Source organism: Erpetoichthys calabaricus, chromosome 4 (assembly GCF_900747795.2).
Source record: "Erpetoichthys calabaricus chromosome 4, fErpCal1.3, whole genome shotgun sequence".
NCBI classification, from domain to species: Eukaryota; Metazoa; Chordata; class Cladistia; order Polypteriformes; family Polypteridae; genus Erpetoichthys; species Erpetoichthys calabaricus.
Window position 1 is genome coordinate 277286353 of NC_041397.2, and position 21182 is coordinate 277307534.

At 41.4% G+C, this 21182-nt stretch overlaps 1 protein-coding gene across 5 annotated transcripts in view; it reads left to right on the forward strand.

Moving 5' to 3' along the window:
* The window catches only part of ofd1 (OFD1 centriole and centriolar satellite protein), a 151520-nt gene that overhangs the window by 91463 nt on the left and 38875 nt on the right, over positions 1 to 21182 (forward strand). For all 5 annotated transcript variants that reach the window (XM_028800841.2, XM_028800839.2, XM_051927213.1 and 2 more), the window contains 2 exons: positions 3263 to 3393; positions 3481 to 3592. In XM_028800841.2, the coding sequence (XP_028656674.1) occupies positions 3263 to 3393; positions 3481 to 3592 (243 nt within the window). The remainder of the gene's footprint in view (positions 1 to 3262; positions 3394 to 3480; positions 3593 to 21182) is intronic.

The following is a 21182-nucleotide window of genomic DNA, read 5'->3' on the forward strand; positions in this document are numbered from 1 at the left end:
TTCAGTTTCTGCCAAAATCCTGTTTGTCTTCCATTTACATCTCAATTTTATTAAAGCTTTCGGCAGCACAAATACATTTTTAATTAGGAGTATATTGGTTCTTGGTGAAGGCATATAGTGACATCAGTATGTTTTCTGTTTAATATACCTATTTCTTCTTGCTCATTCATTCATCCCCATTGTTTGTTCACAAGAGGGGCACAGCAAAAACTTTTTTTTTTTCCTCTGTAGGCTATGAGTTGGTGGTTGAAAAGGTACTGGTATTTTGGGTTTTTGTTGCATGTTCTTCTAAGTTGTATATTTGTACTGGATATGTTATTACCCAGTGTAGTTTATAGTGGGGGCTGAAAAATAATTTGTTTTCATGGAGAAAGGACAAAGCTAATGTTGTGATATAATCGGACGCAATGGTGACCAGCCCTGGACAACAGCAAATGATTTCAAAAAAGTCAATTATAAAAATCTTGCATGACTCAATCCCAACAGACTTTGTAAGAATTTTGAGACTCCATGTGGAGTACTGTGTGTGTGTGCGTGTGTGTGTGTGTGTGTGTGTGTGTATGTGTGTCTAGGGATGTGTAACTGCATATATAAGTTTAGGGCATGCTTTTGCATGGCTTAGGGAAACTGCCTACTGGAACGAAATCCAAGTACAGTGGACCCATGAATTACGAACTCAATTCATTCGCGAGGGCTGGTTGTAAACTCAAGTTGGTTGTAAGTCAAGACTATTTTTGCCGTAAGAAATAATGGAAATGCCCTTAATGTGTTCCGAACTGCCCACAGCAACACTTACTTAACTTTTTTAATAGAAAAGGGTTGTATAATGTGCATAATTTACCAAAAACACCAGAAATTTTTCTAATGTACTAACCAAAAAGTTATAAAAAGTGCCTAGCCTACCAGAAACAACAGTTTCATACTGTACTCACCATTTAAGTTGACATCTTTGGCTTGCAGGAAGGAAGGAGGAGGAGAATGAAATGGAAGGTGGTTATTGTTTGGAAGGAGTTTCCTTATACAAATCTTTTCTTTGTAAAATTGTCGATGGTGGATTTCGACATGCTGTACATATTAGCGAGATCGGTCACACGAACGCCACTCTCATATTTCCACACAATTTCCTTCTTTGTTTCGATTGTGATCGCTTTCTTTACCTTCGTTACCTTCGCTTCCTTCCTTAGCAATTATCGAAATGAATTATATAAGTCATTGCACTGACCGAAATTACATCCACAAACACATGTATATGGGCTCCGACTGACGCTTACAAACGCTCTCGGCTGTTTGTTTACAATCGCACAAGCGGATACACGTGACCGCTTTCAGGTCATAACGCAAGATGTTGGTTATAATTCAAAACTAAAATTTTGGTCGTAAACCAAGTTATTCGCATGTCAGGCCGGTCGTATATCAAGGGTCGACTGTATAAATAATTCCTAAAAGCTTTTGTAAAGTTCATTCTGGATGATTTTTTTTTTTTTTTAGTTGAACAGTTAATTGTGTATTGAGGGACACCTGTGGAAATTATTGATAAGTGCATTTGATACTGATGGTCTTGATAACTTGGTACATACTTCCCCACAAGTCATGTTTGTAGAACAATGGCTCTAATACCTTTTAAAAAGTACTTAAATGAGAAGTTGGGACAGCTTGACTACTGGCTAACTAAATGAGCTTGAAGAACTAAGTGATCTTTTCCTTTTAAGGAATGATTAGGCCTAGCTAATAGTTTGTTGTGCCTCTTTTTGCCATCAGAAAACAAGGATTCTACAAGATTTTTGACATGCTCTCCAGGAATGCTGTTTCATGCTGAAAGCATTACATTGTACAGTTGCTGTGAATGGATAGCTGCCCAGTCTTAATGCAAATAATACTTTCCCCTCATCCCAAAGATAATAATAATGCTCAATGGGTTTAAGATCTGGGTACTTTGCAGGCTACTGAAGCAATGAAAACTCACTGTCATGTTCAGCAGAACAATGTATGACACCATGTTGCTTTTAATATGGTGAACTATCATGCAGAATGTGGGGAGAGAAAAAAGTAGCCATGAAAAAATGAATTTGGTCTGCATCAGTTTTCAGATGTTCTTCATTGGGCTTTAGAGGACCTAATGTTTACAAGGAAAACCCTTCCCACACCCACTAGGATGACTTTATGGACTTGTGAAATTCTGATTCTTCAATCATAACAACACAAAAGAAACTTTAGATTTGTTTGACCAAGCTGTTTTGTCCACTGTTTAACCATTCAGTTTTAATACTTTTGTACCAATTGGAGATAAACTTTCTTGTTTTCAGTGACAGTGTTGGCACTTGATGTGGTCTTCAGCTGTTGTAACCGAATTAGAATAAACTCTGATAAGTGATGTATCCTGAGATGATATTCTGCCTACCAATGTTGAATCTGATTATGATTTGCCTAGTTGTAGCCTGTTTTGTTTGCTTACACGATTCTCCCCATTCTGCTTTGACTCCTTTGATCCACAATCTGTTTTCATCCATAAGTTTTTCCTTTACTCCATTTACAGTATGTTCTTATTCTTTGAAGAACGGTGTAGTGCCTTGATTCTTCCTTAATGCTATTCAGTATAATCATGTTTCATTGCAGGTTTTAGTATTTTACTTTCTTACTGTCTTGTGCTGAACCTTACATTTAGCAGGCTTTCAGAATCAAATTCATACAAGTTTTCCAAAAAAAACATTTCTTTCTTTACACATTAACCCTGTGGAAGACAATGAGGAACTATAAATGTTAAGGTTGAAAGAAGAGCAGTAGTCTGTGTACATGTATATTAACTAGTCATGCTACCTGCTGAAGACGTGATATAATAATTTAAAAATATCTGAATTCCCTTGCCATATATGTATCTTCAGTTCCTTTTCACTGTATCTGCTTAGGTCTGAACCTCTCTTGACCGGTGCTGCTACTCTCAAGCACGTTCCCATAAAGTCTGCTTCTCAGACTCTGTCATTATTTTTGAGGCACCTTTCTGGCCTCATGTCTGCTTTCATACTTCCCGTCTTTGGAGGTAACTGTCTCAGTGTGCCTCCTATACCTTTTTCTCTCCTTGTGTCACCAAATCCAAACTCACCAATCAGATTTCTATGAAGCAATAAATAAAAAATTATAAAAAACTATTTTGATTTCAACTATTATTGGTATTATAATCTTTTTAAGCCCTCAAAGCTTGACATGTTTGGAGATTCTCAGCTCATGTCTCTTGTATTCATTGTGCTTATTTTTTACATGATTTTAGAATTAAGCCATCCATCCTCTGACTACTTGGCACTTCAGGCAGAACTGAGAAGACATGAAAATGCCATGAAGCTTGATGAAGAGGAATTTAAAAGTCAGAAACAATTGCTAGAAAGACAGTTACAAAATGAGGTAATATTATCTATGACATTAACTGTTGAAATTCAACTATTAAATAGCTAATGAATTGTGTTAATATTATTCATTTCTTTCCTCAAGGTGGAAAATTCAGCACAATTAAAAGCCCAGTTGATAGATTGTGAAGAAAAAATCCGTTGGCTAAATTCACACGTTGAAGATTTAAAAACGCAGCTTCGCCAAACACAGCAAGGTTTGTCACTGTTATGTTTTGTTTTTAGTTCCATCCTTTCATTTTATGACCTGATTGTTTAATTCAGGGTCACAGAGAGTTGGGGATTATCCCAGAACAACTGGGCATATTGTGCGACCCAGTCCTTAAATTTCGCACCTGTTCATGTTCATCACAAGGCATACTAACTAACATACAACCAGATTCACTGATAGCAGACTATTATATGTGATGACACTTGCTCTGTAAAAGTTTTTTTCTCAATTTAATTTTTATACTTCAGACAAAAAATAATTATGCTCATTTAAATATTACAGGAAAATTTCTTCTCATCATCAGAAAACATAGCATCACCTCAACTGGCAACTTTAATTTGTTTCTGTATAAGTATAATGTATGCACTCTGCCATCGTCAAGCATTCAATCCAATGCCGGTTTCATCTTCTTGAATCTTTGGAAAATTAAAGCAACATTCTGGTATTTACAATCTCTTTGACAGGGGCTGGACTCTCTACCACTCTGGAGTTGCCCCCGGTGAGAGGCGCCGAGCAGGTGTGGGCATACTTATTGCCCCCCAACTTGGAGCCTGTACATTGGGCTTTACCCCTGTGGACGAGAGGGTAGCCTCCCTCCGCCTTCAGATGGGGGGGGACGGGTCCTAACTGTTGTTTGTGCGTATGGACCAAACAGCAGTTTGGAGTACCCACCCTTTTTGGAGTCCCTGGAGGGGGTGCTAGAGGGCATACCCTATGGGGACTCCCTCGTACTGCTGGGATACTTCAATGCTCACGTGGGCAATGACAGTGAGACCTGGAAAGGCGTGATTGGGAGGAATGGCCCCCCCCAATCTGAACCCGAGTGTTGTTATTGGACTTCTGTGCTCATCACAGGTTGTCCATAACGAACACCATGTTCAAGCATAGGGGTGTTCATATGTGCACTTGGCACCAGGACACCCTAGGCCTCAGTTCGATGATCGACTTTGTGGTTGTATCGTCGGACTTGCGGCCACATGTCTTGGACCCTCGGGTGAAGAGAGGGGCGGAGCTGTCAACTGATCACCACCTAGTGGTGAGTTCGCTTCGATGGTGGGGGAGGATGCTGGTCAGGCCTGGTAGGCCCAAACGTGTTGTGAGGGTCTGCTGGGAACGTCTGGCAGAGTCCCCTGTCAGAAGTAGCTTCAACTCCCACCTCCAGCAGAACTTCGACCACGTCCCAAGGGAGGTGGGGGACATTGTGTCCGAATGGGCCATGTTCCGTACCTCTATTGTTGAGGCAGCTGACCGGAGCTGTGGCCGTAAGGTGGTCGGTGCCTGTTGTGGCGGCAATCCCCGAACCTGTTGGTGGACACCGCCGGTGAGGGATGCTGTCAAGCTGAAGGAGTCCTACCGAACCCTTTTGTCCTGTGGGACTCTGGAGGCAGCTAATAGGTACCGGCAGGCCAAGCGGAATGCGACTTCGGTGGTTGCTGAGGCAAAAACTCAGGCATGAGAGGAATTTGGGGTGGCCATGGAGAACGACTTTCGGACAACTTTGAGGAGATTCTGGTCCACCGTCCGGCATCTCAGGAGGGGGAAGCAATGCAGTGTCAACACTGTATATGGTGGGGATGGTGCGCTGCTAACCTCGACTCGGGACGTTGTGTGTCGGTGGGGGGAGTACTTTGAACACCTCCTCAATCCCACTAACATGCCTTCCATTGAGGAAGCAGAGCCTGGGGACTCGGAGGTGGGCTCCCCCATCTCTGGGACTGAGGTCACCGAGGTGGTCAAAAAACTCCTTGGTGGCAGGGCCCTGGGGGTGGATGAGATATGCCCGGAGTTCCTCAAGGCTCTGGATGTTGTAGGACTGTCTTGGTTGACACGTCTCTGCAACATCGCATGGACATCGGGGACAGTGCCTCTAGATTGGCAGACCGGGGTGGTGGTCCCCCTCTTTAAGAAGGGGGACCGGAGGGTGTGTTCCAACTACAGAGGGATCACACTCCTCAGCCTCCCTGGAAAAGTCTATTCGGGGGTTCTGGAGAGGAGGATCCGTCAGATAGTTGAACCTTAGATTCAGGAGGAACAGTGTGGTTTTTGTCCTGGTCGCGGATCAGTGGACCAGCTCTACACCCTTAGCAGAGACCTGGAGGGTGCATGGGAGTTTTCCCAACCTGTCTACATGTGTTTTGTGGACTTGGAAAAGGCGTTCGACCATGTCCCTCGGGGAATCCTTTTGGGGGTGCTCCGGGAGTGTAGGGTACCGGACCCCCTGATAAGGGCTGTTCGGTCCTTGTACAACTGGTGTCCGAGCTTGGTCCGCATTGCCGGCAGTAAGTCGAACTGTTTCCAGTGAGAGTTGGACTCCGCCAGGGCTGACCTTTGTCACCGATTCTGTTCATAACTTTTATGGACAGAATTTCTAGGCGCAGCCAGAGTGTTGAGGGGGTCCGGTTTGGTGGATTCAGGATTGAGTCACTGCTTTTTGCAGATGATGTTGTCCTGTTTGCTTCATCAGGCCGTGATCTTCAGCTCTCTCTGGATTGGTTCGCAGCTGAGTGTGAAGCAGCTGGGATGGGAATCAGCACCTCCAAATCTGAGACCATGGTCCTCAGCCGGAAAAGGGTGGAGTGCCCTCTCAGGGTGGGAGGCGAGATCCTGCCCCAAGTGGAGGAGTTCAAGTATCTCGGGGTCTTGTTCACGAGTGAGGGAAGAATGGAGCGTGAGATCGACAGGTGGATCAGTGCGGCGTCCTCAGTGATGAGGGCTCTGCATCGGTCTGTTGTGGTGAAAAAGGAGCTGTGCCGTAAGGCAAAACTCTCAATTTACCAGTCGATCTATGTTCCTACCCTCACCTATGGTGATGAGCTATGGGTAGTGACCAAAAGAACGAGATCGCGAATACAAGCGGCTGAAATGAGTTTCCTCCGCAGGGTGTCTGGGCTTTCCCTTAAAGATGGGGGTGAGAAGCTCAGTCATCCGGGAGGGGCTCAGAGTAGAGCCGCTGCTCCTCCGCATTGAGAGGAGTCAGATGAGGTGGCTCAGGCATCTGATCAGGATGCCTCCCTGGTGAGGTGTTCCGGGCACGTCCAACTGGGAGGAGGCCCCGGGGAAGATCCAGGACACGCTGGAGGGACTATGTCTCCCGGCTGGCTTAGGAATGCCTTGGGATTCTCCCGGAAGAGCTAGAAGAAGTGGCCGGGGAGAGGGAAGTCTGAGCATCTCTGCTCAAGCTGCTGCCCCCGTGACCCGACCTCGGATAAGCGGAAGGGGATGGATGGATGGATGGAAGGATGGATTCTGGTATTTATCAATATTACAAAGAAAATGGTGTTGGGGCAAGTTTGAAAGAAGCTGCATATTTTTCTATTTTCATATCCGGAATTGTCAATATGGGGCAGCACATTTACAAGTCCAAAGCAGTTTACAGCTTGGTAGTGCACAATGCTGGAAGATTACAATTTTTCCAAAGGCATGTTTTTATTTATTTATTTATTGCGGTCTTAAAATGTTTTGCAAACTGGTTTTGCATTTTGATTTTATTTTTTCTGAGATACTAAACAAAGAAGGCTGTCTTTATTACAAAGCAAAATAACTGCTGGTAACCAAACTTTGCCATTAATAACTGCACATTCACTTTTTCAGATGCCGTGGCTATCTTCCGTAGTTTTTTTAAAATACATCAGAGTAAGCTACTTTCACAGTAGCTTAAGACATCTGTGGTTTATCGATCATGTCTTATAGTGTATCCAGGATAGCATTAACCATTTTTATGATCTCATATTCCCTCAGAAACAACAGAATATGTTACCTTGGTTTTCCATGAAGACATTGTAGTGTTAGTATTAAGTGCATTTTTGATTTTGATATATGATCTAGTGCTGGCACGTTAATATAATCGATTATTTAAATCCATCAATTGGTGAGACATACATCGACGCATCTCATTTTTACCATCTTTCAAGAGGTCAGCATGGCAGCGCCTTAGTTCATCTGCAGATCCTTTGTGTAAAAGGCAGCATGCTGCTAAACAATGGGAGTACTTTACCAAATAATAGTGTGTTCTGTACACTCTGTAAATGTGAAATGGTGTAGCATAGCAACTCAACAGTTATATAGGAGCATCTAAGATGGAGGCATTCCCCGCCAAGACAGTGCTGTAAGTTCTAATTCTTTTTGTTAGATCTGATTGGTAAATTGCTGCATTCTGCATTCGTTTATTTTCCTCAGTGCTGAACTTCATAAATGACGTGACATCTACCACCAATACAGTAATAGGCTAGTGCTGAGTAATAAGGCTTTTTTTTCTTTTCTTTTAAACTAACGCACAGTATAACAGTAATAGCGTATATTAAGCAGGACAACATATTGTTAGCTAGTGATTATTATTATTAGAGTTTTGTGATATGTTACTTTACTTTCTTTCATTCTTTTTGTATACAATCTGAAGTGTTACTTCAATTGATAAATTGTGTTCAAGTGTTACTTAAACTGATCTTTGCACTAATGTTGGACTGCTAAATAGATTATATGTTTGTTTTTTATTGAAATCTGACTCGAACAAACTCCACTGTTACTTGATCTTACATTTTTGCACTTACAGTCATATGAAAAAGTTTGGGAACCCCTCTCAGCCTGAATAATAATTTACTTTCAACAAAAAAGATAACAGTGGTATGTCTTTCATTTCCTAGGCACATATGAGTGCTGGGGTGTTTTCCGAACAAAGATTTTTTAGTGAAGCAGTATTTAGTTGTATGAAATTAAATCAAATGTGAAAAACTGGCTGTGCAAAAATTTGGGTCCCCTTGTAATTTTGCTGAGTTGAATGCATGTAACTGCTCAATACTGATTACTTGCAACTCCAGATTGGTTGGATTAGCTTGTTAAGCCTTGAACTTCATAGACATTGTGTGTCCAATCATGAGAAAATGTATTTAAGGTGGTCAATTGCAAGTTGTGCTTCTCTTTGACTCTTCTCTGAAGAGTGACAGCATGGGATCCTCAAAGCAACTCTCAAAAGATCTGAAAACAAAGATTGTTCAGTATCATGGTTTAGGGGAAGGCTACAAAAAGCTAACTCAGAGGTTTAAACTGTCAGTTTCAACTGTAAGGAATGTAATCAGGAAATGGAAGGCCACAGGCACAGTTGCTCTTTAACCCACGTCTGGCAGGCCAAGAAAAATACTGCAGCGGCATATGCTCAGGATTGTGAGAATGGTTACAGACAACCCACAGATCACCTCAAAAGACCTGCAAGAACATCTTGCTGCAGATGGTGTATCTGTACATCATTCTACAATTTAGCGCAATTTGTACAAAGAACATCTGTATGGCAGGGTGATGAGAAAGAAGCCCTTTTTGCACTCACGCCACAAACAGAGTCGCTTGTTGTATGTAAATGCTTATTTAGACAAGCAAGATTCATTTTGGAACAAAGTGCTTTGGACCGATGAGACAAAAATTGAGTTATGTGGTCATAACAAAAACCTCTTTGCATGGCGGAAAAAGAACACCACATTCCAAGACAAACACCTGCTACCTACTGTCAAACTTAGTGTAGGTTTCCTCATGCTGTGGGGCTGTGTGGCTAGTTCAAGGACTGGGGCTTGGATGAATTCAACCCAGTATCAACAAATTTTTCAGGATAATGTTCAAGCATCAGTTACAAAGTTGAAGTTACAGCAGGGTTTGAATATTCCAACAAGACAATGACCCAAAACACAGTTCGAAATCTACAAAGGCATTCATGCAGAGGGAGAAGTGCAATGTTCTGGAATGGCCGTCACAGTCCCCTGACTTGAATATCATCGAAAATATATGGGATGATTTGAAGCAGGCTGCCCATGCTCGGCAGCCATCAAATTGAACTGAACTGGAGAGATTTAGTATGGAAGAATGGTCAAAAATACCACCATCCAGAATCCAGACACTCATCAAAGGCTATAGGAGACGTCTAGAAGCTGTTATATTTGCAAAAGGCGGCTCAACTAAGCATTGATGTAATATCTCTGTTGGGGTGCTCAAAATTTATGCACCTGTCTAATTTTGTTATGATTCATATTGCATATTTTCTGTTAATCAAATAAACTTAACTAGCCAACCCGCGGCGTAGCATATGCCGCATAATTATGTATTGATGGGTGAACACTTCCTGAACGACACAGTTGTCCAAATGGGGTCGGTTTGTGGATGCCACTGTGAGTGAATGAAAAGATGGACCTCTGGAGAGAGCAATATACAATTGTCCGTTACTGAAATGGGGATCGTCTGTGACGATGGAGGCCACGCTGGTGAAAGTTACTTCGTCGGTAGGGATAAGTTTCAGCACTTGTTCATTAAAGTGTAGCGAGTCTTCGTTGTTGACGCTTAATATAGCTTGCGTACTGAGTTGTTCCGGAGTCACAGTTGAGAAACACTTTTTTAATGTCTTTTAAGCACAGGGAAAAAAATTAACATGTGAAACATCCGTAATGTAATAAGCCACCAAGAAAAGTAACATTGCAATAATGCACGCTACGATCCGATCGCTGTAAACAGAAGTGAAAACAAAATCAAGCCCGGTGCATTCTTTAACTGCCTTGTAGCGCAGTGGTAGTGTTGCTGCTTTGCAGTAAGGAGACTGTGAAAGATTTTGGGTTCGCTTCCCGGTTTCTCCCTGTGTGGATAGCGCTTTGAATACTGAAAACACTGGTATATCAAAGTAATGCAGTATTCTTATTCTTATGCATCCAGCAGTCGCTCTCTCTCGCATGCGCCTGTATGTGTGTGTGTGTGTGTGTCGCTCGCTCGCTGCACGTATTCCTGCAGGCATACCAGTAAGTGAATGAAAAGATGGAACTCTGGAGAGAGCAACATACAACTATGCGTGACTGAAAACTGGTTTTGGCAGATACATGCACATCTTTTTGAAAGTTTGGCCCTGTGCCCTATTAATTGTCATCGCAAAGGCAAATCTAACAGGAAATTGTCTTTGTGTTAAAGTAAAAGGCAAATTATCTGCGACAAACTGTTTTACACGCTGCATACCTACCCGCGGCATAGTATACGCCGCATAATCACGCCGCTTTTTTAAAGTTTTTTAAGCAGAGGGAAAAAATGAACATTTGCAAAATCCGTAACGCTGCTTTCAGTAAGTACAATGGACACGCGTTTAATTTGTCGGCCACTTTTTGCCAGCCGTCTTTTCTGGTTTGGGCTGCTTTTACAGTGTTACCGCTTGTGCATATTAAATCTTGAAATCCTTCGAGTAACTAATTAACTAACTAACACCCACCCACCCAGCTTGTGAGAAAAAAATGCACCCGTTCTTTCATCATTTTGTTGCAGCCTATCAAAGACTTGCTGATCATGTTTTCTAGACTCAATATACATTGGCTTTTCACTCAGCTGTGTTTGAAAAACCGACTTATCCCTGATGAGTTTCACCGGCATTAATGATTAGGAATCTGGTTGGAACAAAACCCTGCATCCACAGGGGTTCACCAGGACCAAGTTTGGGAAACACTGCTGAACACAGACGAAACCGACTCAGGTGAGGAGTTGTGGCGGGCAAAGTGGTTGCAGCTATTGATTATTCAGTGTTGTTTGCCTGGGTGTCTGATCTGCTCGACGGGATCATAAATAAAAGGAAAACAATGTGAAGGCAATGTCACAGGTGATCCTGTGGTATAGCGGGTCCACAGCTCCCCTTCAAAAGGCCATTTTTAAATAAATAATCATTGCACTCACAGCGTAGCGAGGGGCGTGGAAGTGTGGCTGAAATGGTTTCCGGGTGGAGTCGTGCTGCGGGCATTTCTCCCCTGTGCAGTGTGCGAGCGAGTGAGGAGAGAGAGAAAGCTGGTACATTAGAGTGAGTGAGAGCAGGCTCGAAGGCAATGTTTTCCTGTGGTATAGTGGGTCCCATAGCTCCCCTTCAAAAGGCCATTTTTAATCAGGCGACTGACAGTAGTGGAGTCAGGCACAGAGAAGGTCAGCTGGTGAGAGAGCGTCTCGACTGTTGCAGGGCCTGCATCGGTGAAGCAGGTGAGACACTGATGAAAAAGAGGCACAGGGCTTATTGGTTTTTAAAGACTGCTTCCTTCATTGCGTTTTAACCTCAGTTTTAAAGGATTGCGCGGCTCTCTCTCTCGGGCTGCCTGTGTGTATGCGCCTCTGTCTCTCTCTCGCGCTGCCTGTGTGTATGCCTCTGTCTCTCTCTCTGGCGCTGCCTGTGTGTGTGCGCAGCTCTCTCTCTCGCGCTGCCTGTGTGTGTGCCTCTGTCTCTCTCTGGCGCTGCCTGTTTGTGTGCGCAGCTCTCTCTCTCTCGCTGCCTGTGTGTGTGCCTCTGTCTCTCTCTGGCGCTGTCTCTGTGTGAACCAAGGTTCCACTGAGGTTGACTAATGAAAAGTCAACGTGGCTCAGAGTTGCATGTGGACTGTGGCACAGACAAACAGAAATGACGGCATGTTTTCCGGACGCTATGGTTCCACTGAGGTTGACTAATGAAAAGTCAACGTGGCTCAGAGCTGCATGTGGACTGTGGCACAGACAAACAGAAATGATGGCATGTTTTCCGAGGCATCGCGTCCGAGTTGGTGGGCGTGGCTCTGCGAGTTTTCGTCGTATTCAATGGTCTAAGAGTTGGTGGGCGTGGCTCCTTCCTGCGTGCGCCATTGGCGTCTTACTTGTCGGCGGTTTAGTGAATCCACGCCCCTTCCGGCATGCTTTCTATGGGTGGCTACTTGTTGGCGGCTTAGTGAATTATATATATATAGATGTCACTGCTGAAATACTACTGTTTCCATAAGGCATGTCATATATTAAAAAGAAGTTGCTACTTTGAAAGCTAAGCCAATGATAAACAAAAATGCAAAGAATTAAGAGGGGTTCCCAAACTTTTTCATATGACTATATATTGCACTGCTAAGCAGATCTGTAAAGTCTGGTTCAAACTTCATTACGTTTGTTAACAAACAGTTATTCATGAACTGGAATTATTTGATTTGGAAAAATTTGGAGTTTACATTCCTTTTTGCTTACACAATTCAGTGTTGATAGTCTATTGATAATAGTTTTTCATGTTTGCCTTTTGGTTTTTGTTAGATTTTTAATGGAGTAATCCAAAATTATTATGATTGTTGACTGATATATTTATTATATGTTCTGCCGCTTTATCCTATTAAAAGGACTCCGAACCACAGGATGGCTGGTTACATATGCTGTTTACTTCCTCAATCTATATCCCATAATATACATACCATCCCATAATATGCAGTTAATCCCATCAGCCTTATGTTTAAAGTAATAGATGTCTCTAGCTATTCCTATATGCACAGTATTTGACTAGCAGCCATAGCTCAGTTAAAAACTGTTCAAATAATTCACCAGGTGCCTGCACCTTTTCATTAAATTTGTGCCAATATAAAGTTTGCTTTTAGCATTACATAAACCTAAAACCAGTCATAATATGTTTGTAATTTTTTACTGTCGTCTATTGTAGATGCCCCATCCTTGGTCACCAATCCACAGCAGCAAGTAAACAGTATTCCATTTCCCCTTTGTTTTGAGGTGGTCCCATGCACATTAGCTGTACATGCTGTTTGAACTTTGGCCACTAGTCAGGCAAATTGACTGAATCCCAGTCAACCGCAGGATGGTTTGTTATAGTGGGTATAGAAAAGAATCACCCCCTTTGTTTTATTTATGTGTGTGTGTATGTGTTTTCATTTTAGGCTATAAAGCAACAAAATGTGAATATTTTCAAAGAGAACGATTATTTTCTATACACGCTGTACATGTGTCATTTACTTCCTTCATCTATATCCCATTATATACATACCATTCCATAAAATGCAGTTAATCCCATTAGCCTTGCATTTACATAACAAATGTCTTTGTAGATGGTACAAGTTATTAGATTAGTTGTTAAATTGAAAAAAATAATCGTTGGACTAATGTTTTTAAAAATTGTCTGGACTGTCCATAAGAACTTGTGATTTCCACATTTAGATACAAGTTGCTTACAGTTTACCACTGACTTTTATCTGGTTATGCTAGTGTATTGTGGTGGAGGTTCATCTGTTTGTTGTTTTGGTTCTTCTACACTGCATAGTTCTAGTTAACTGTGGTGTAGGTATGAAAACTAGGTATATCTGCTTTATAGCACTCCCAAGTGTACATCTGCAAGTGAATAACTTCCTTAAGCAATCAGAAACATCTATGAAAACAGTTTTATAAAGTCCCACGTGCATGGCATTCTAGCATGTGGACTTACGAGTAAACTTATAGTTCTGTGTAGCTGCTTTATAGTGTCCCACGTAGACAGCAGCCTCAAACTAAGTGACTTACTAGCTTGGCATAAACTGACCAAAATAGTTGTCTTCAGACCTAAGCATCACACAACACCTCTGCCACTTACTAAAGCAGGGGCTCGGTCACTGCGTTAAATGCTCTTATAATAAGCTCTTAATCCCGGGCCATCTTTAAAATTCCTTCACACCTCTCCTCATCAGTGTCTCTTGTTTTACAAATACGTTGATCAGCACAAGCAGCAAGCAGCCTGCTATCCCACCACCCCCGACACCAACAGAGCTGAGTCTGTTGCAAAATTCTCAGGAGATCAAGTGTGTTTATTGTGGTGTGAGGTGTTTGGAGTTATATAGGATAAATAATAAATAGTTTTTTGGAACACATGCATTTCATGAGTGTTACGTGTCTACAACGATCTGTGTAAATGTAGGATGACAGGAAATGTGATAAATGCAAGAAATGTTGAACACATACCTAAAACAAACTTTTCATATTTTAGTACTAATGACAAAATTTTGACTGTGGAAGCTTGCCCGGACACAGACAGGTAGACATGTTTAAATCACCCAACACATGTTTATTTACACAACTAATATTGACAACAGTGTATACATAACCCCAAAACTCCCCCAAAGTCCAGGCCCTCACACAATGCCTCTTCTTACTTCAGGCCTCCTCCACTCCTCTCCACCAAGACTTTGTCCTCTGCACTCCTGACTCCAGCCACTGAATGGAGGGAGGCGACCCCTTTTATACACACCCGGATGTGCTCCAGGTGCCTCCCGATTAGCTTCCGCCGGCACTCCCCAGTGTGGCGGAAGTACCGGCTGTGCACCTGGAAGCACTCCGGGTGTCCCTGGTCTTCTTCCCCCAAGCACTTCCGGGTGTGGCGGAAGTGCTGAGGGCCAGGGTTCCACAGGCATCTGGGTGCCCCCTGGCGGTGACCATGGGCCCCTATAGGGTTGAGCTTCAAAGCTCTGTTCCCGTGGTCCCCAAAGCCACCAGGGTGGTCGCCCACACGTGGTCTGGATGAGGCGCAAGCCCTCCTCCGGTCCTCCTGGGCATCCTGGCTGGGTGCCACCCCCAGCAACTTGCCACATGACATAAAGTGTACAATGTGTGAAGACTTTTGTTCAAATATCAGATAAATACTTTCACAAAAGGTACACCTATACTGTAACAAAACAAGTATGCTTTTATTCAAGAATATAACCGAAGAAAAAGAAATCGGGTTACGGTGTAACACTGGCACAAGTGCTTGGGTGGTACAGTGGTAAGAACTGCTGACACATAATCAAGAGGTCGCCAGATTGATTCCAGGTGCTTCCCAGAATTACCATTTTGAGTAGTGAGCTGCACTTATTGTTACTATTAAACAATAAAAACATACATTTGATTTGAGTCTGTAAATTTATGGTATTTGTAAAGGTTAGCGTTTTTCTCTCAGTCACGTTCACGCTCCTGTCACGCATGCTGACAAAGTATATGTGCAATGCCACTCCTTATTTAGGAAAAGATGAGTTGTGTAAAGTGCGTTAGGAGCTTCCACCTGCAGCTAAAGTTATTTCCATACTGAAGTAGCATTGAACATGTACTTTGTCAGCATGCCAGTGTCGATCAAACACAGGAAGCTCTGCAGTCTACTTGTGACTTTACGCTGTAGGAAGATAAGTAAATAAATCAAGGTAAATAGGTAAATAACATTCAATGTTAGCTTTTATATTAGTAACATACAGTGCATCCGGAAAGTATTCACAGTGCATCACTTTTTCCACATTTTGTTATATTACAGCCTTATTCCAAAATGGATTAAATTCATTTTTTTCCTCAGAATTCTACACACAACACCCCATAATGACAATGTGAAAAAAGTTTACTTGAGATTTTTGCAAATTTGTTAAAAATAAAAGAAACTGAGAAATCACATATACATAAGTACTCACAACCTTTGCTCAATACTTTGTTGATGCACCTTTGGCAGCAATTACAGCCTCAAGTCTTTATGAATATGATGCCACAAGCTTGGCACACCTATCCTTGGCCAGTTTCGCCCATTCCTCTTTGCAGCACCTCTCAAGCTCCATCAGGTTGGATGGGAAGCGTCGGTGCACAGCCATTTTAAGATCTCTCCAGAGATGTTCAATCGGATTCAAGTCTGGGCTCTGGCTGGGCAACTCAAGGACATTCACAGAGTTGTCCTGAAGCCACTCCTTTGATATCTTGGCTGTGTGCTTAGGGTCGTTGTCCTGCTGAAAGATGAACCATCGCCCCAGTCTGAGGTCAAGAGCACCCTGGAGCAGGCTTTCATCCAGGATGTATCTGTACATTGCTGCAGTCATCTTTCCCTTTATCCTGACTAGTCTCCCAGTTCCTGCCACTGAAAAACATCCTCACAGCATGATGCTGCCACCACCATGCTTCACTGTAGGGATGGTATTGTCCTGGTGATGAGCGGTGCCTGGTTTCCTCCAAACGTGACTCCTGGCATTCACACCAAAGAGTTCAATCTTTGTCTCATCAGACCAGAGAATTTTCTTTCTCATGGTCTGAGAGTCCTTCAGGTGCCTTTTGACAGACTCCAGGCGGGCTTTCTCAATTTTTTTTATTTTTAATAAATTTGCAAAAATCTCAAGTAAACTTTTTTCATGTTGTCATTATGGGGTGTTGTGTGTAGAATTCTGAGGAAGAAAATGAATTTAATCCATTTTGGAATAAGGCTGTAACATAACAAAATGTGGAAAAAGTGATGCACTGTGAATACTTTCCGGATGCACTGTGTAAATGTTTTTCATGTAAAGTCCATCACAAAACATAATCACAAACAGAACTTTGCACGATACCTTGGCAAACTCAGCATGCCCTGCTGTTTCGTTGAAGGACATGCGTGTGGCAGATTGACTGGCAATCCAAACAGTGCCATCTTTTGCCTTTACGCCTGGTGCAGCTGTGTCGTTGTTATGTGTGAGTGGACGTTTCTTGCGGAAAGGGCTTCTGTTCTTTCTCCAATGTAGAACTCTCATCCTCATCTGAGTTCACCTCTGGTATAGCACATCTTTATTTGAAAACAGAAGTGTCAGATCGGGGGAAATGTGAACGTGACTGAAAGAATAAAACTGAATTAAAAAAATTGCATAATGTAAACCATTCTTAATTAACCTACTCGTGCACCTTCCCCTTTTGTTAAACTTATTTAAATTAGGCAGTTAAGTAAATAGTAGTTAGGCATCAGGATTCTAGTGTTAAACTACTACTTAGTTAAGAATTGTTTAAATTAAGCAATTTTGGGTTAGGTTAGTTTACTATGAAGGGATGAAAAGTAGTATAAAAATTTACACAGAAGGTAACTTAGAAATTATTAAAAGTTTAACACTAGAATCCCTGAACCCGATGAAAAAAGTTGTAATCCTGGGCCACCTTAACTCTTTTAGGGCTATTTTTTTTTTTTGTTTCTTTTCTCCCAGGGCTGAATATTTTTCCAAAAACTAACATTTTTTTAAAAAGAACACAAAGCAATTGTTTAACACAGTGGTTTCCAAACTTTATTTTATCACGGCTCCCTTAAAAATATTTGATCATATGGCGCCTCTCTTCCATTTTATAAAATACTACAAACACAAAAATTTTTAGTACTAAAAAATTTATTAAGATAAACTCTTATACACAAGAAAAAACGAATAACAATATTTTATTATTGTCGCTTAATGAGATGGATGTGCTTGCCTATTAGCACAAAGTTTATCAAATCTCGGTGTCATTGATGAGATAGCTACACGAAGCTCCTTTTCTACAACCAAACGAGCACGATATTTCGATTTTATTGCAGCTAATGCAGAAAATCCTGTTTCGCATAAATAAGATGTTGCGAACGGCAGCAATACTTTTAAAGCTTTATTTGACAAAATATTATATTCACTCTTAATATCTAGCCAAAATTGAATCAGAGATACATTCTGAAATTTTTGTTTTAAAGAAGTATCACAAGATAGTTCAATCAAGTTTTCTTTCTCAATACTTGTTAATTCAAATTCGTCATCTTCTTCGTCGATAAATGGATTCTGTATCCACGCATATTTTGTAAAATCAAGATCATCAAAATAATTCGAAAAATGAATTAACAAACCATCCAAGTGTTCAACAAATAGATTTTTGTTTGCTTCAATATTAACTTGGGTGCATAAATTTAAAAGTGGAAACATGTCGAACCTATTTTTTTCCAAATTTGTCTTCCATATCTCCATTTTTTTAATGAATGCTTTCACTTTATCTTTTTGAATCAATAAATGCATTTGTGGCCCTTGCATCGATTTATTCAAAACACTCAATTTTCCAAAAATTTCCACCAAATAGGTAAGTTTAATAATAAAATTATCATCCCTAAACATATTTGCATCCTCATTATGATTTTCTTCGAGAAAAATTGCAATTTCTTCTTTGAGTTCAAGTACCCTCTGAATCACTTTTGCACGAGATAGCCAGCGCACTTCACAATAATACAAAAGTGAGGTGTAAGCAGCTTCCATATCTTCACACAGCTTTGTAAATAACCTAACTTTTAATGGACTGTTTTTTATGTAGTTTACAACTTTCGTTACTTTTGTAAAAACGTAGTTAAGTTCCTCACTCATATTTTTTGATACAAGAGCTGCTCTGTGGAGCATGCAGTGCGTCCAGAGAACATCGGGTGTTTTCCTTTTAATTAGTGCTTGAAGGCCAGTTTTGTGTCCTGACATTGCCTGTGCACCGTCTGTACAAAGCCCAATGCAATTATTCCACAATATGCCGTTCTCATCAAAAAAATTGTCGATTATATTAAAAATTTCACTGGATGTGGCTTTGCCAGGAATGGGTTTGCAAAATAATATATCTTCAATTATATTATTCTCTTCAACATATCGAACATATGCAATTAAATGTGCGTCTTTAGCTACATCGGTTGCTTCATCTACTTGTAAGGCGAATTTTGAAGTGCGCATCTGAGAAACTAATTGATCGCAAAGATCGTCAGATATATCATCGATTCTTCTGCCAACAGTGTTATCAGCAAGCGGTATTTGTCGCAACTGTTTTGCATATGATTCGCCAAACATTGTTTTGACCATATCAATAGCTGCTGGCAAAACTAATGTTTCTCCTATTGTGTGTGGTTTTTTACACTTCGCGATTCTGTAAGATACTAAGTATGATGCTAGTAACGCATTTGATGGAATATGAACTATTTTTTTGAACGTTTGCTTTTGTTTAGTGAACTCATCCAATTTTCTTTGAAAAAATTCTTGGGACTTGCCAACGTATTGAGAATGCATAGTTTCAATGTGGCGTTTTAATTTTCCGGGTCTCATACTATCAGCAGCCAAAACTTTCGAATAAAACAAACACATTGGTTTTTCCACATTATCAGTAATAACACTTGTAAATCCGAACGATAAATAAGACGAATCGTATTTTCTTGTCTTGGGAGTTCTTCCTTCCTGATTCCTACTACTTGTGCCAACATCAGATTCTTCATTATTAGAGGATTTTCTCTTATAACCAGTCAAGAACTTATCCATTTCTCTAAAAATATTAGGATAATTAATTTATTGTTCTTAAAAAAATTTAACTTAATTAAATTACTTACTATTGTGATCAGTGAGTAATTAGGTACGTCAAAATAAAATAAGAAACACAATCTAACACTGCTGAGCTAAACTGAAGTCGATATTGTCTCGATTTTTGGAGAGTTACTGGTCGGCCAAGTTACGTGTCATACCGCTAGTGGTTTATCCTTGCAATGAGTGGATATCGCAGGTAAGAAAGTGAGAAGTCCGGCAACACGTCTGAATATTTACGCAGTAATACACAGCCGCCAAATCTTTTCGCGTATGCGCATAGACAATACAAGCCCTACGGCCTACGGTGCTGATATATTTCTGAACCGTACTGTTTGCTACGGGGTAAGGGTAGCATCAGCAGCATAGTAGTTAATATGTACCTATATGTTACGTATCGTATTAGCTGCACGTGCACTTTTTTTTGTCAATCCTGGCTAATATTCGCGCCTCCCCTTAGACTAGTCCACGCCTCCCTAGGGAGGCGCGCCTCCCAGTTTGGAAAACGCTGGTTTAACATATCAAATAAAAAAAAATATTTACTTTTGACAAATGTTACTGTCTTACATGTTGTATGAGCCTGTATAGTATATGATTTCATATACATATCACATACATTTTACACAGCAATGTCCTGCAAAGTCTGATCTCGCTCAAAGCAGCCAATTTCAGTCATTGCCACATTGTACTCCTTACAATATGTGTTGCTTTGGTGCCTACTTTTCAATTGTCTGTTGCTGCACTTTCTCACATATATTGTTAGTGTATACTGTAGAGAGACAAGTCACCCATTTGCCATCGTGCCATGCCACTGCCACCAAGTTTTCTGCCCACATGAAAACCGTATTGTCACCTCTTTTCATCTTCAGCCTGTCTGGCTTCAACTGTGAAGCCATGTGTCTCCTGTTCACCCTCACAGTGCCATAAGCTCCAATTCCTCTGCTCTGTAGCTCCATGAACAATTCTGGGCATGTATAAAAATTGTCCAAATGTACACAACATGACCCAAATGTTCATAGCCATGAAGCAGCTCAAGCACAACCTGACTTGTCAAGGGACAGTTCTCTCTTTGAAAGAAATACTTTCCTGTATATGTAATTACTTTCAGGCAGAAACCAGTGTTTGCTTCTGCCACTACAAAATCCTTTATGCCATACTTTGTGGGCTTGTCTGGCATATATTTGCAGAAAAAAAGGCGTCCCTTTTATTTTATCATATATTCATGCACAGACAAATCACGGCCATGCTGATAAAATTGTGTCTATGTTGGTTCCACAATGTCAAGCAGGGGCTGAACTTTATGCATGGCGTTATAGCCTGGCTCACCCCATGGGATTTGCTTCTGTTTATTACAGAAGTGAATAAAACTTAGCAGAATCATCACGCTGCATAACCTGTCCAAAGCCACCAGGGGACAAAGCACGTTTGGACCAATGCTCCCTGAAATTATATCACCAGTTCTGTCCCAACTCTATTTGTAATGCCACAACGCCCTTCATCTCGTCTTTTGTTGTGGGTTTCCACTTTGGAAAATGAGAATGCAATGCAAGCGCAGCCCGCGATTCAAAACATTTCTCTGCCTACCTGTTTGTCTCGTCCGACAGTAGCTGAAAAGCGGCACCAGGAGAGAGCAGCGTGAAGTAGTCCGGCAGCTGGTGGTCACCTCTGGCAATCATGCCGTCTTGTGAAGTCCGATAGCCAGTTCGGCTGCCACGGATCAATGTCTGGGTATTCCCCCCACGCGAACCTTGC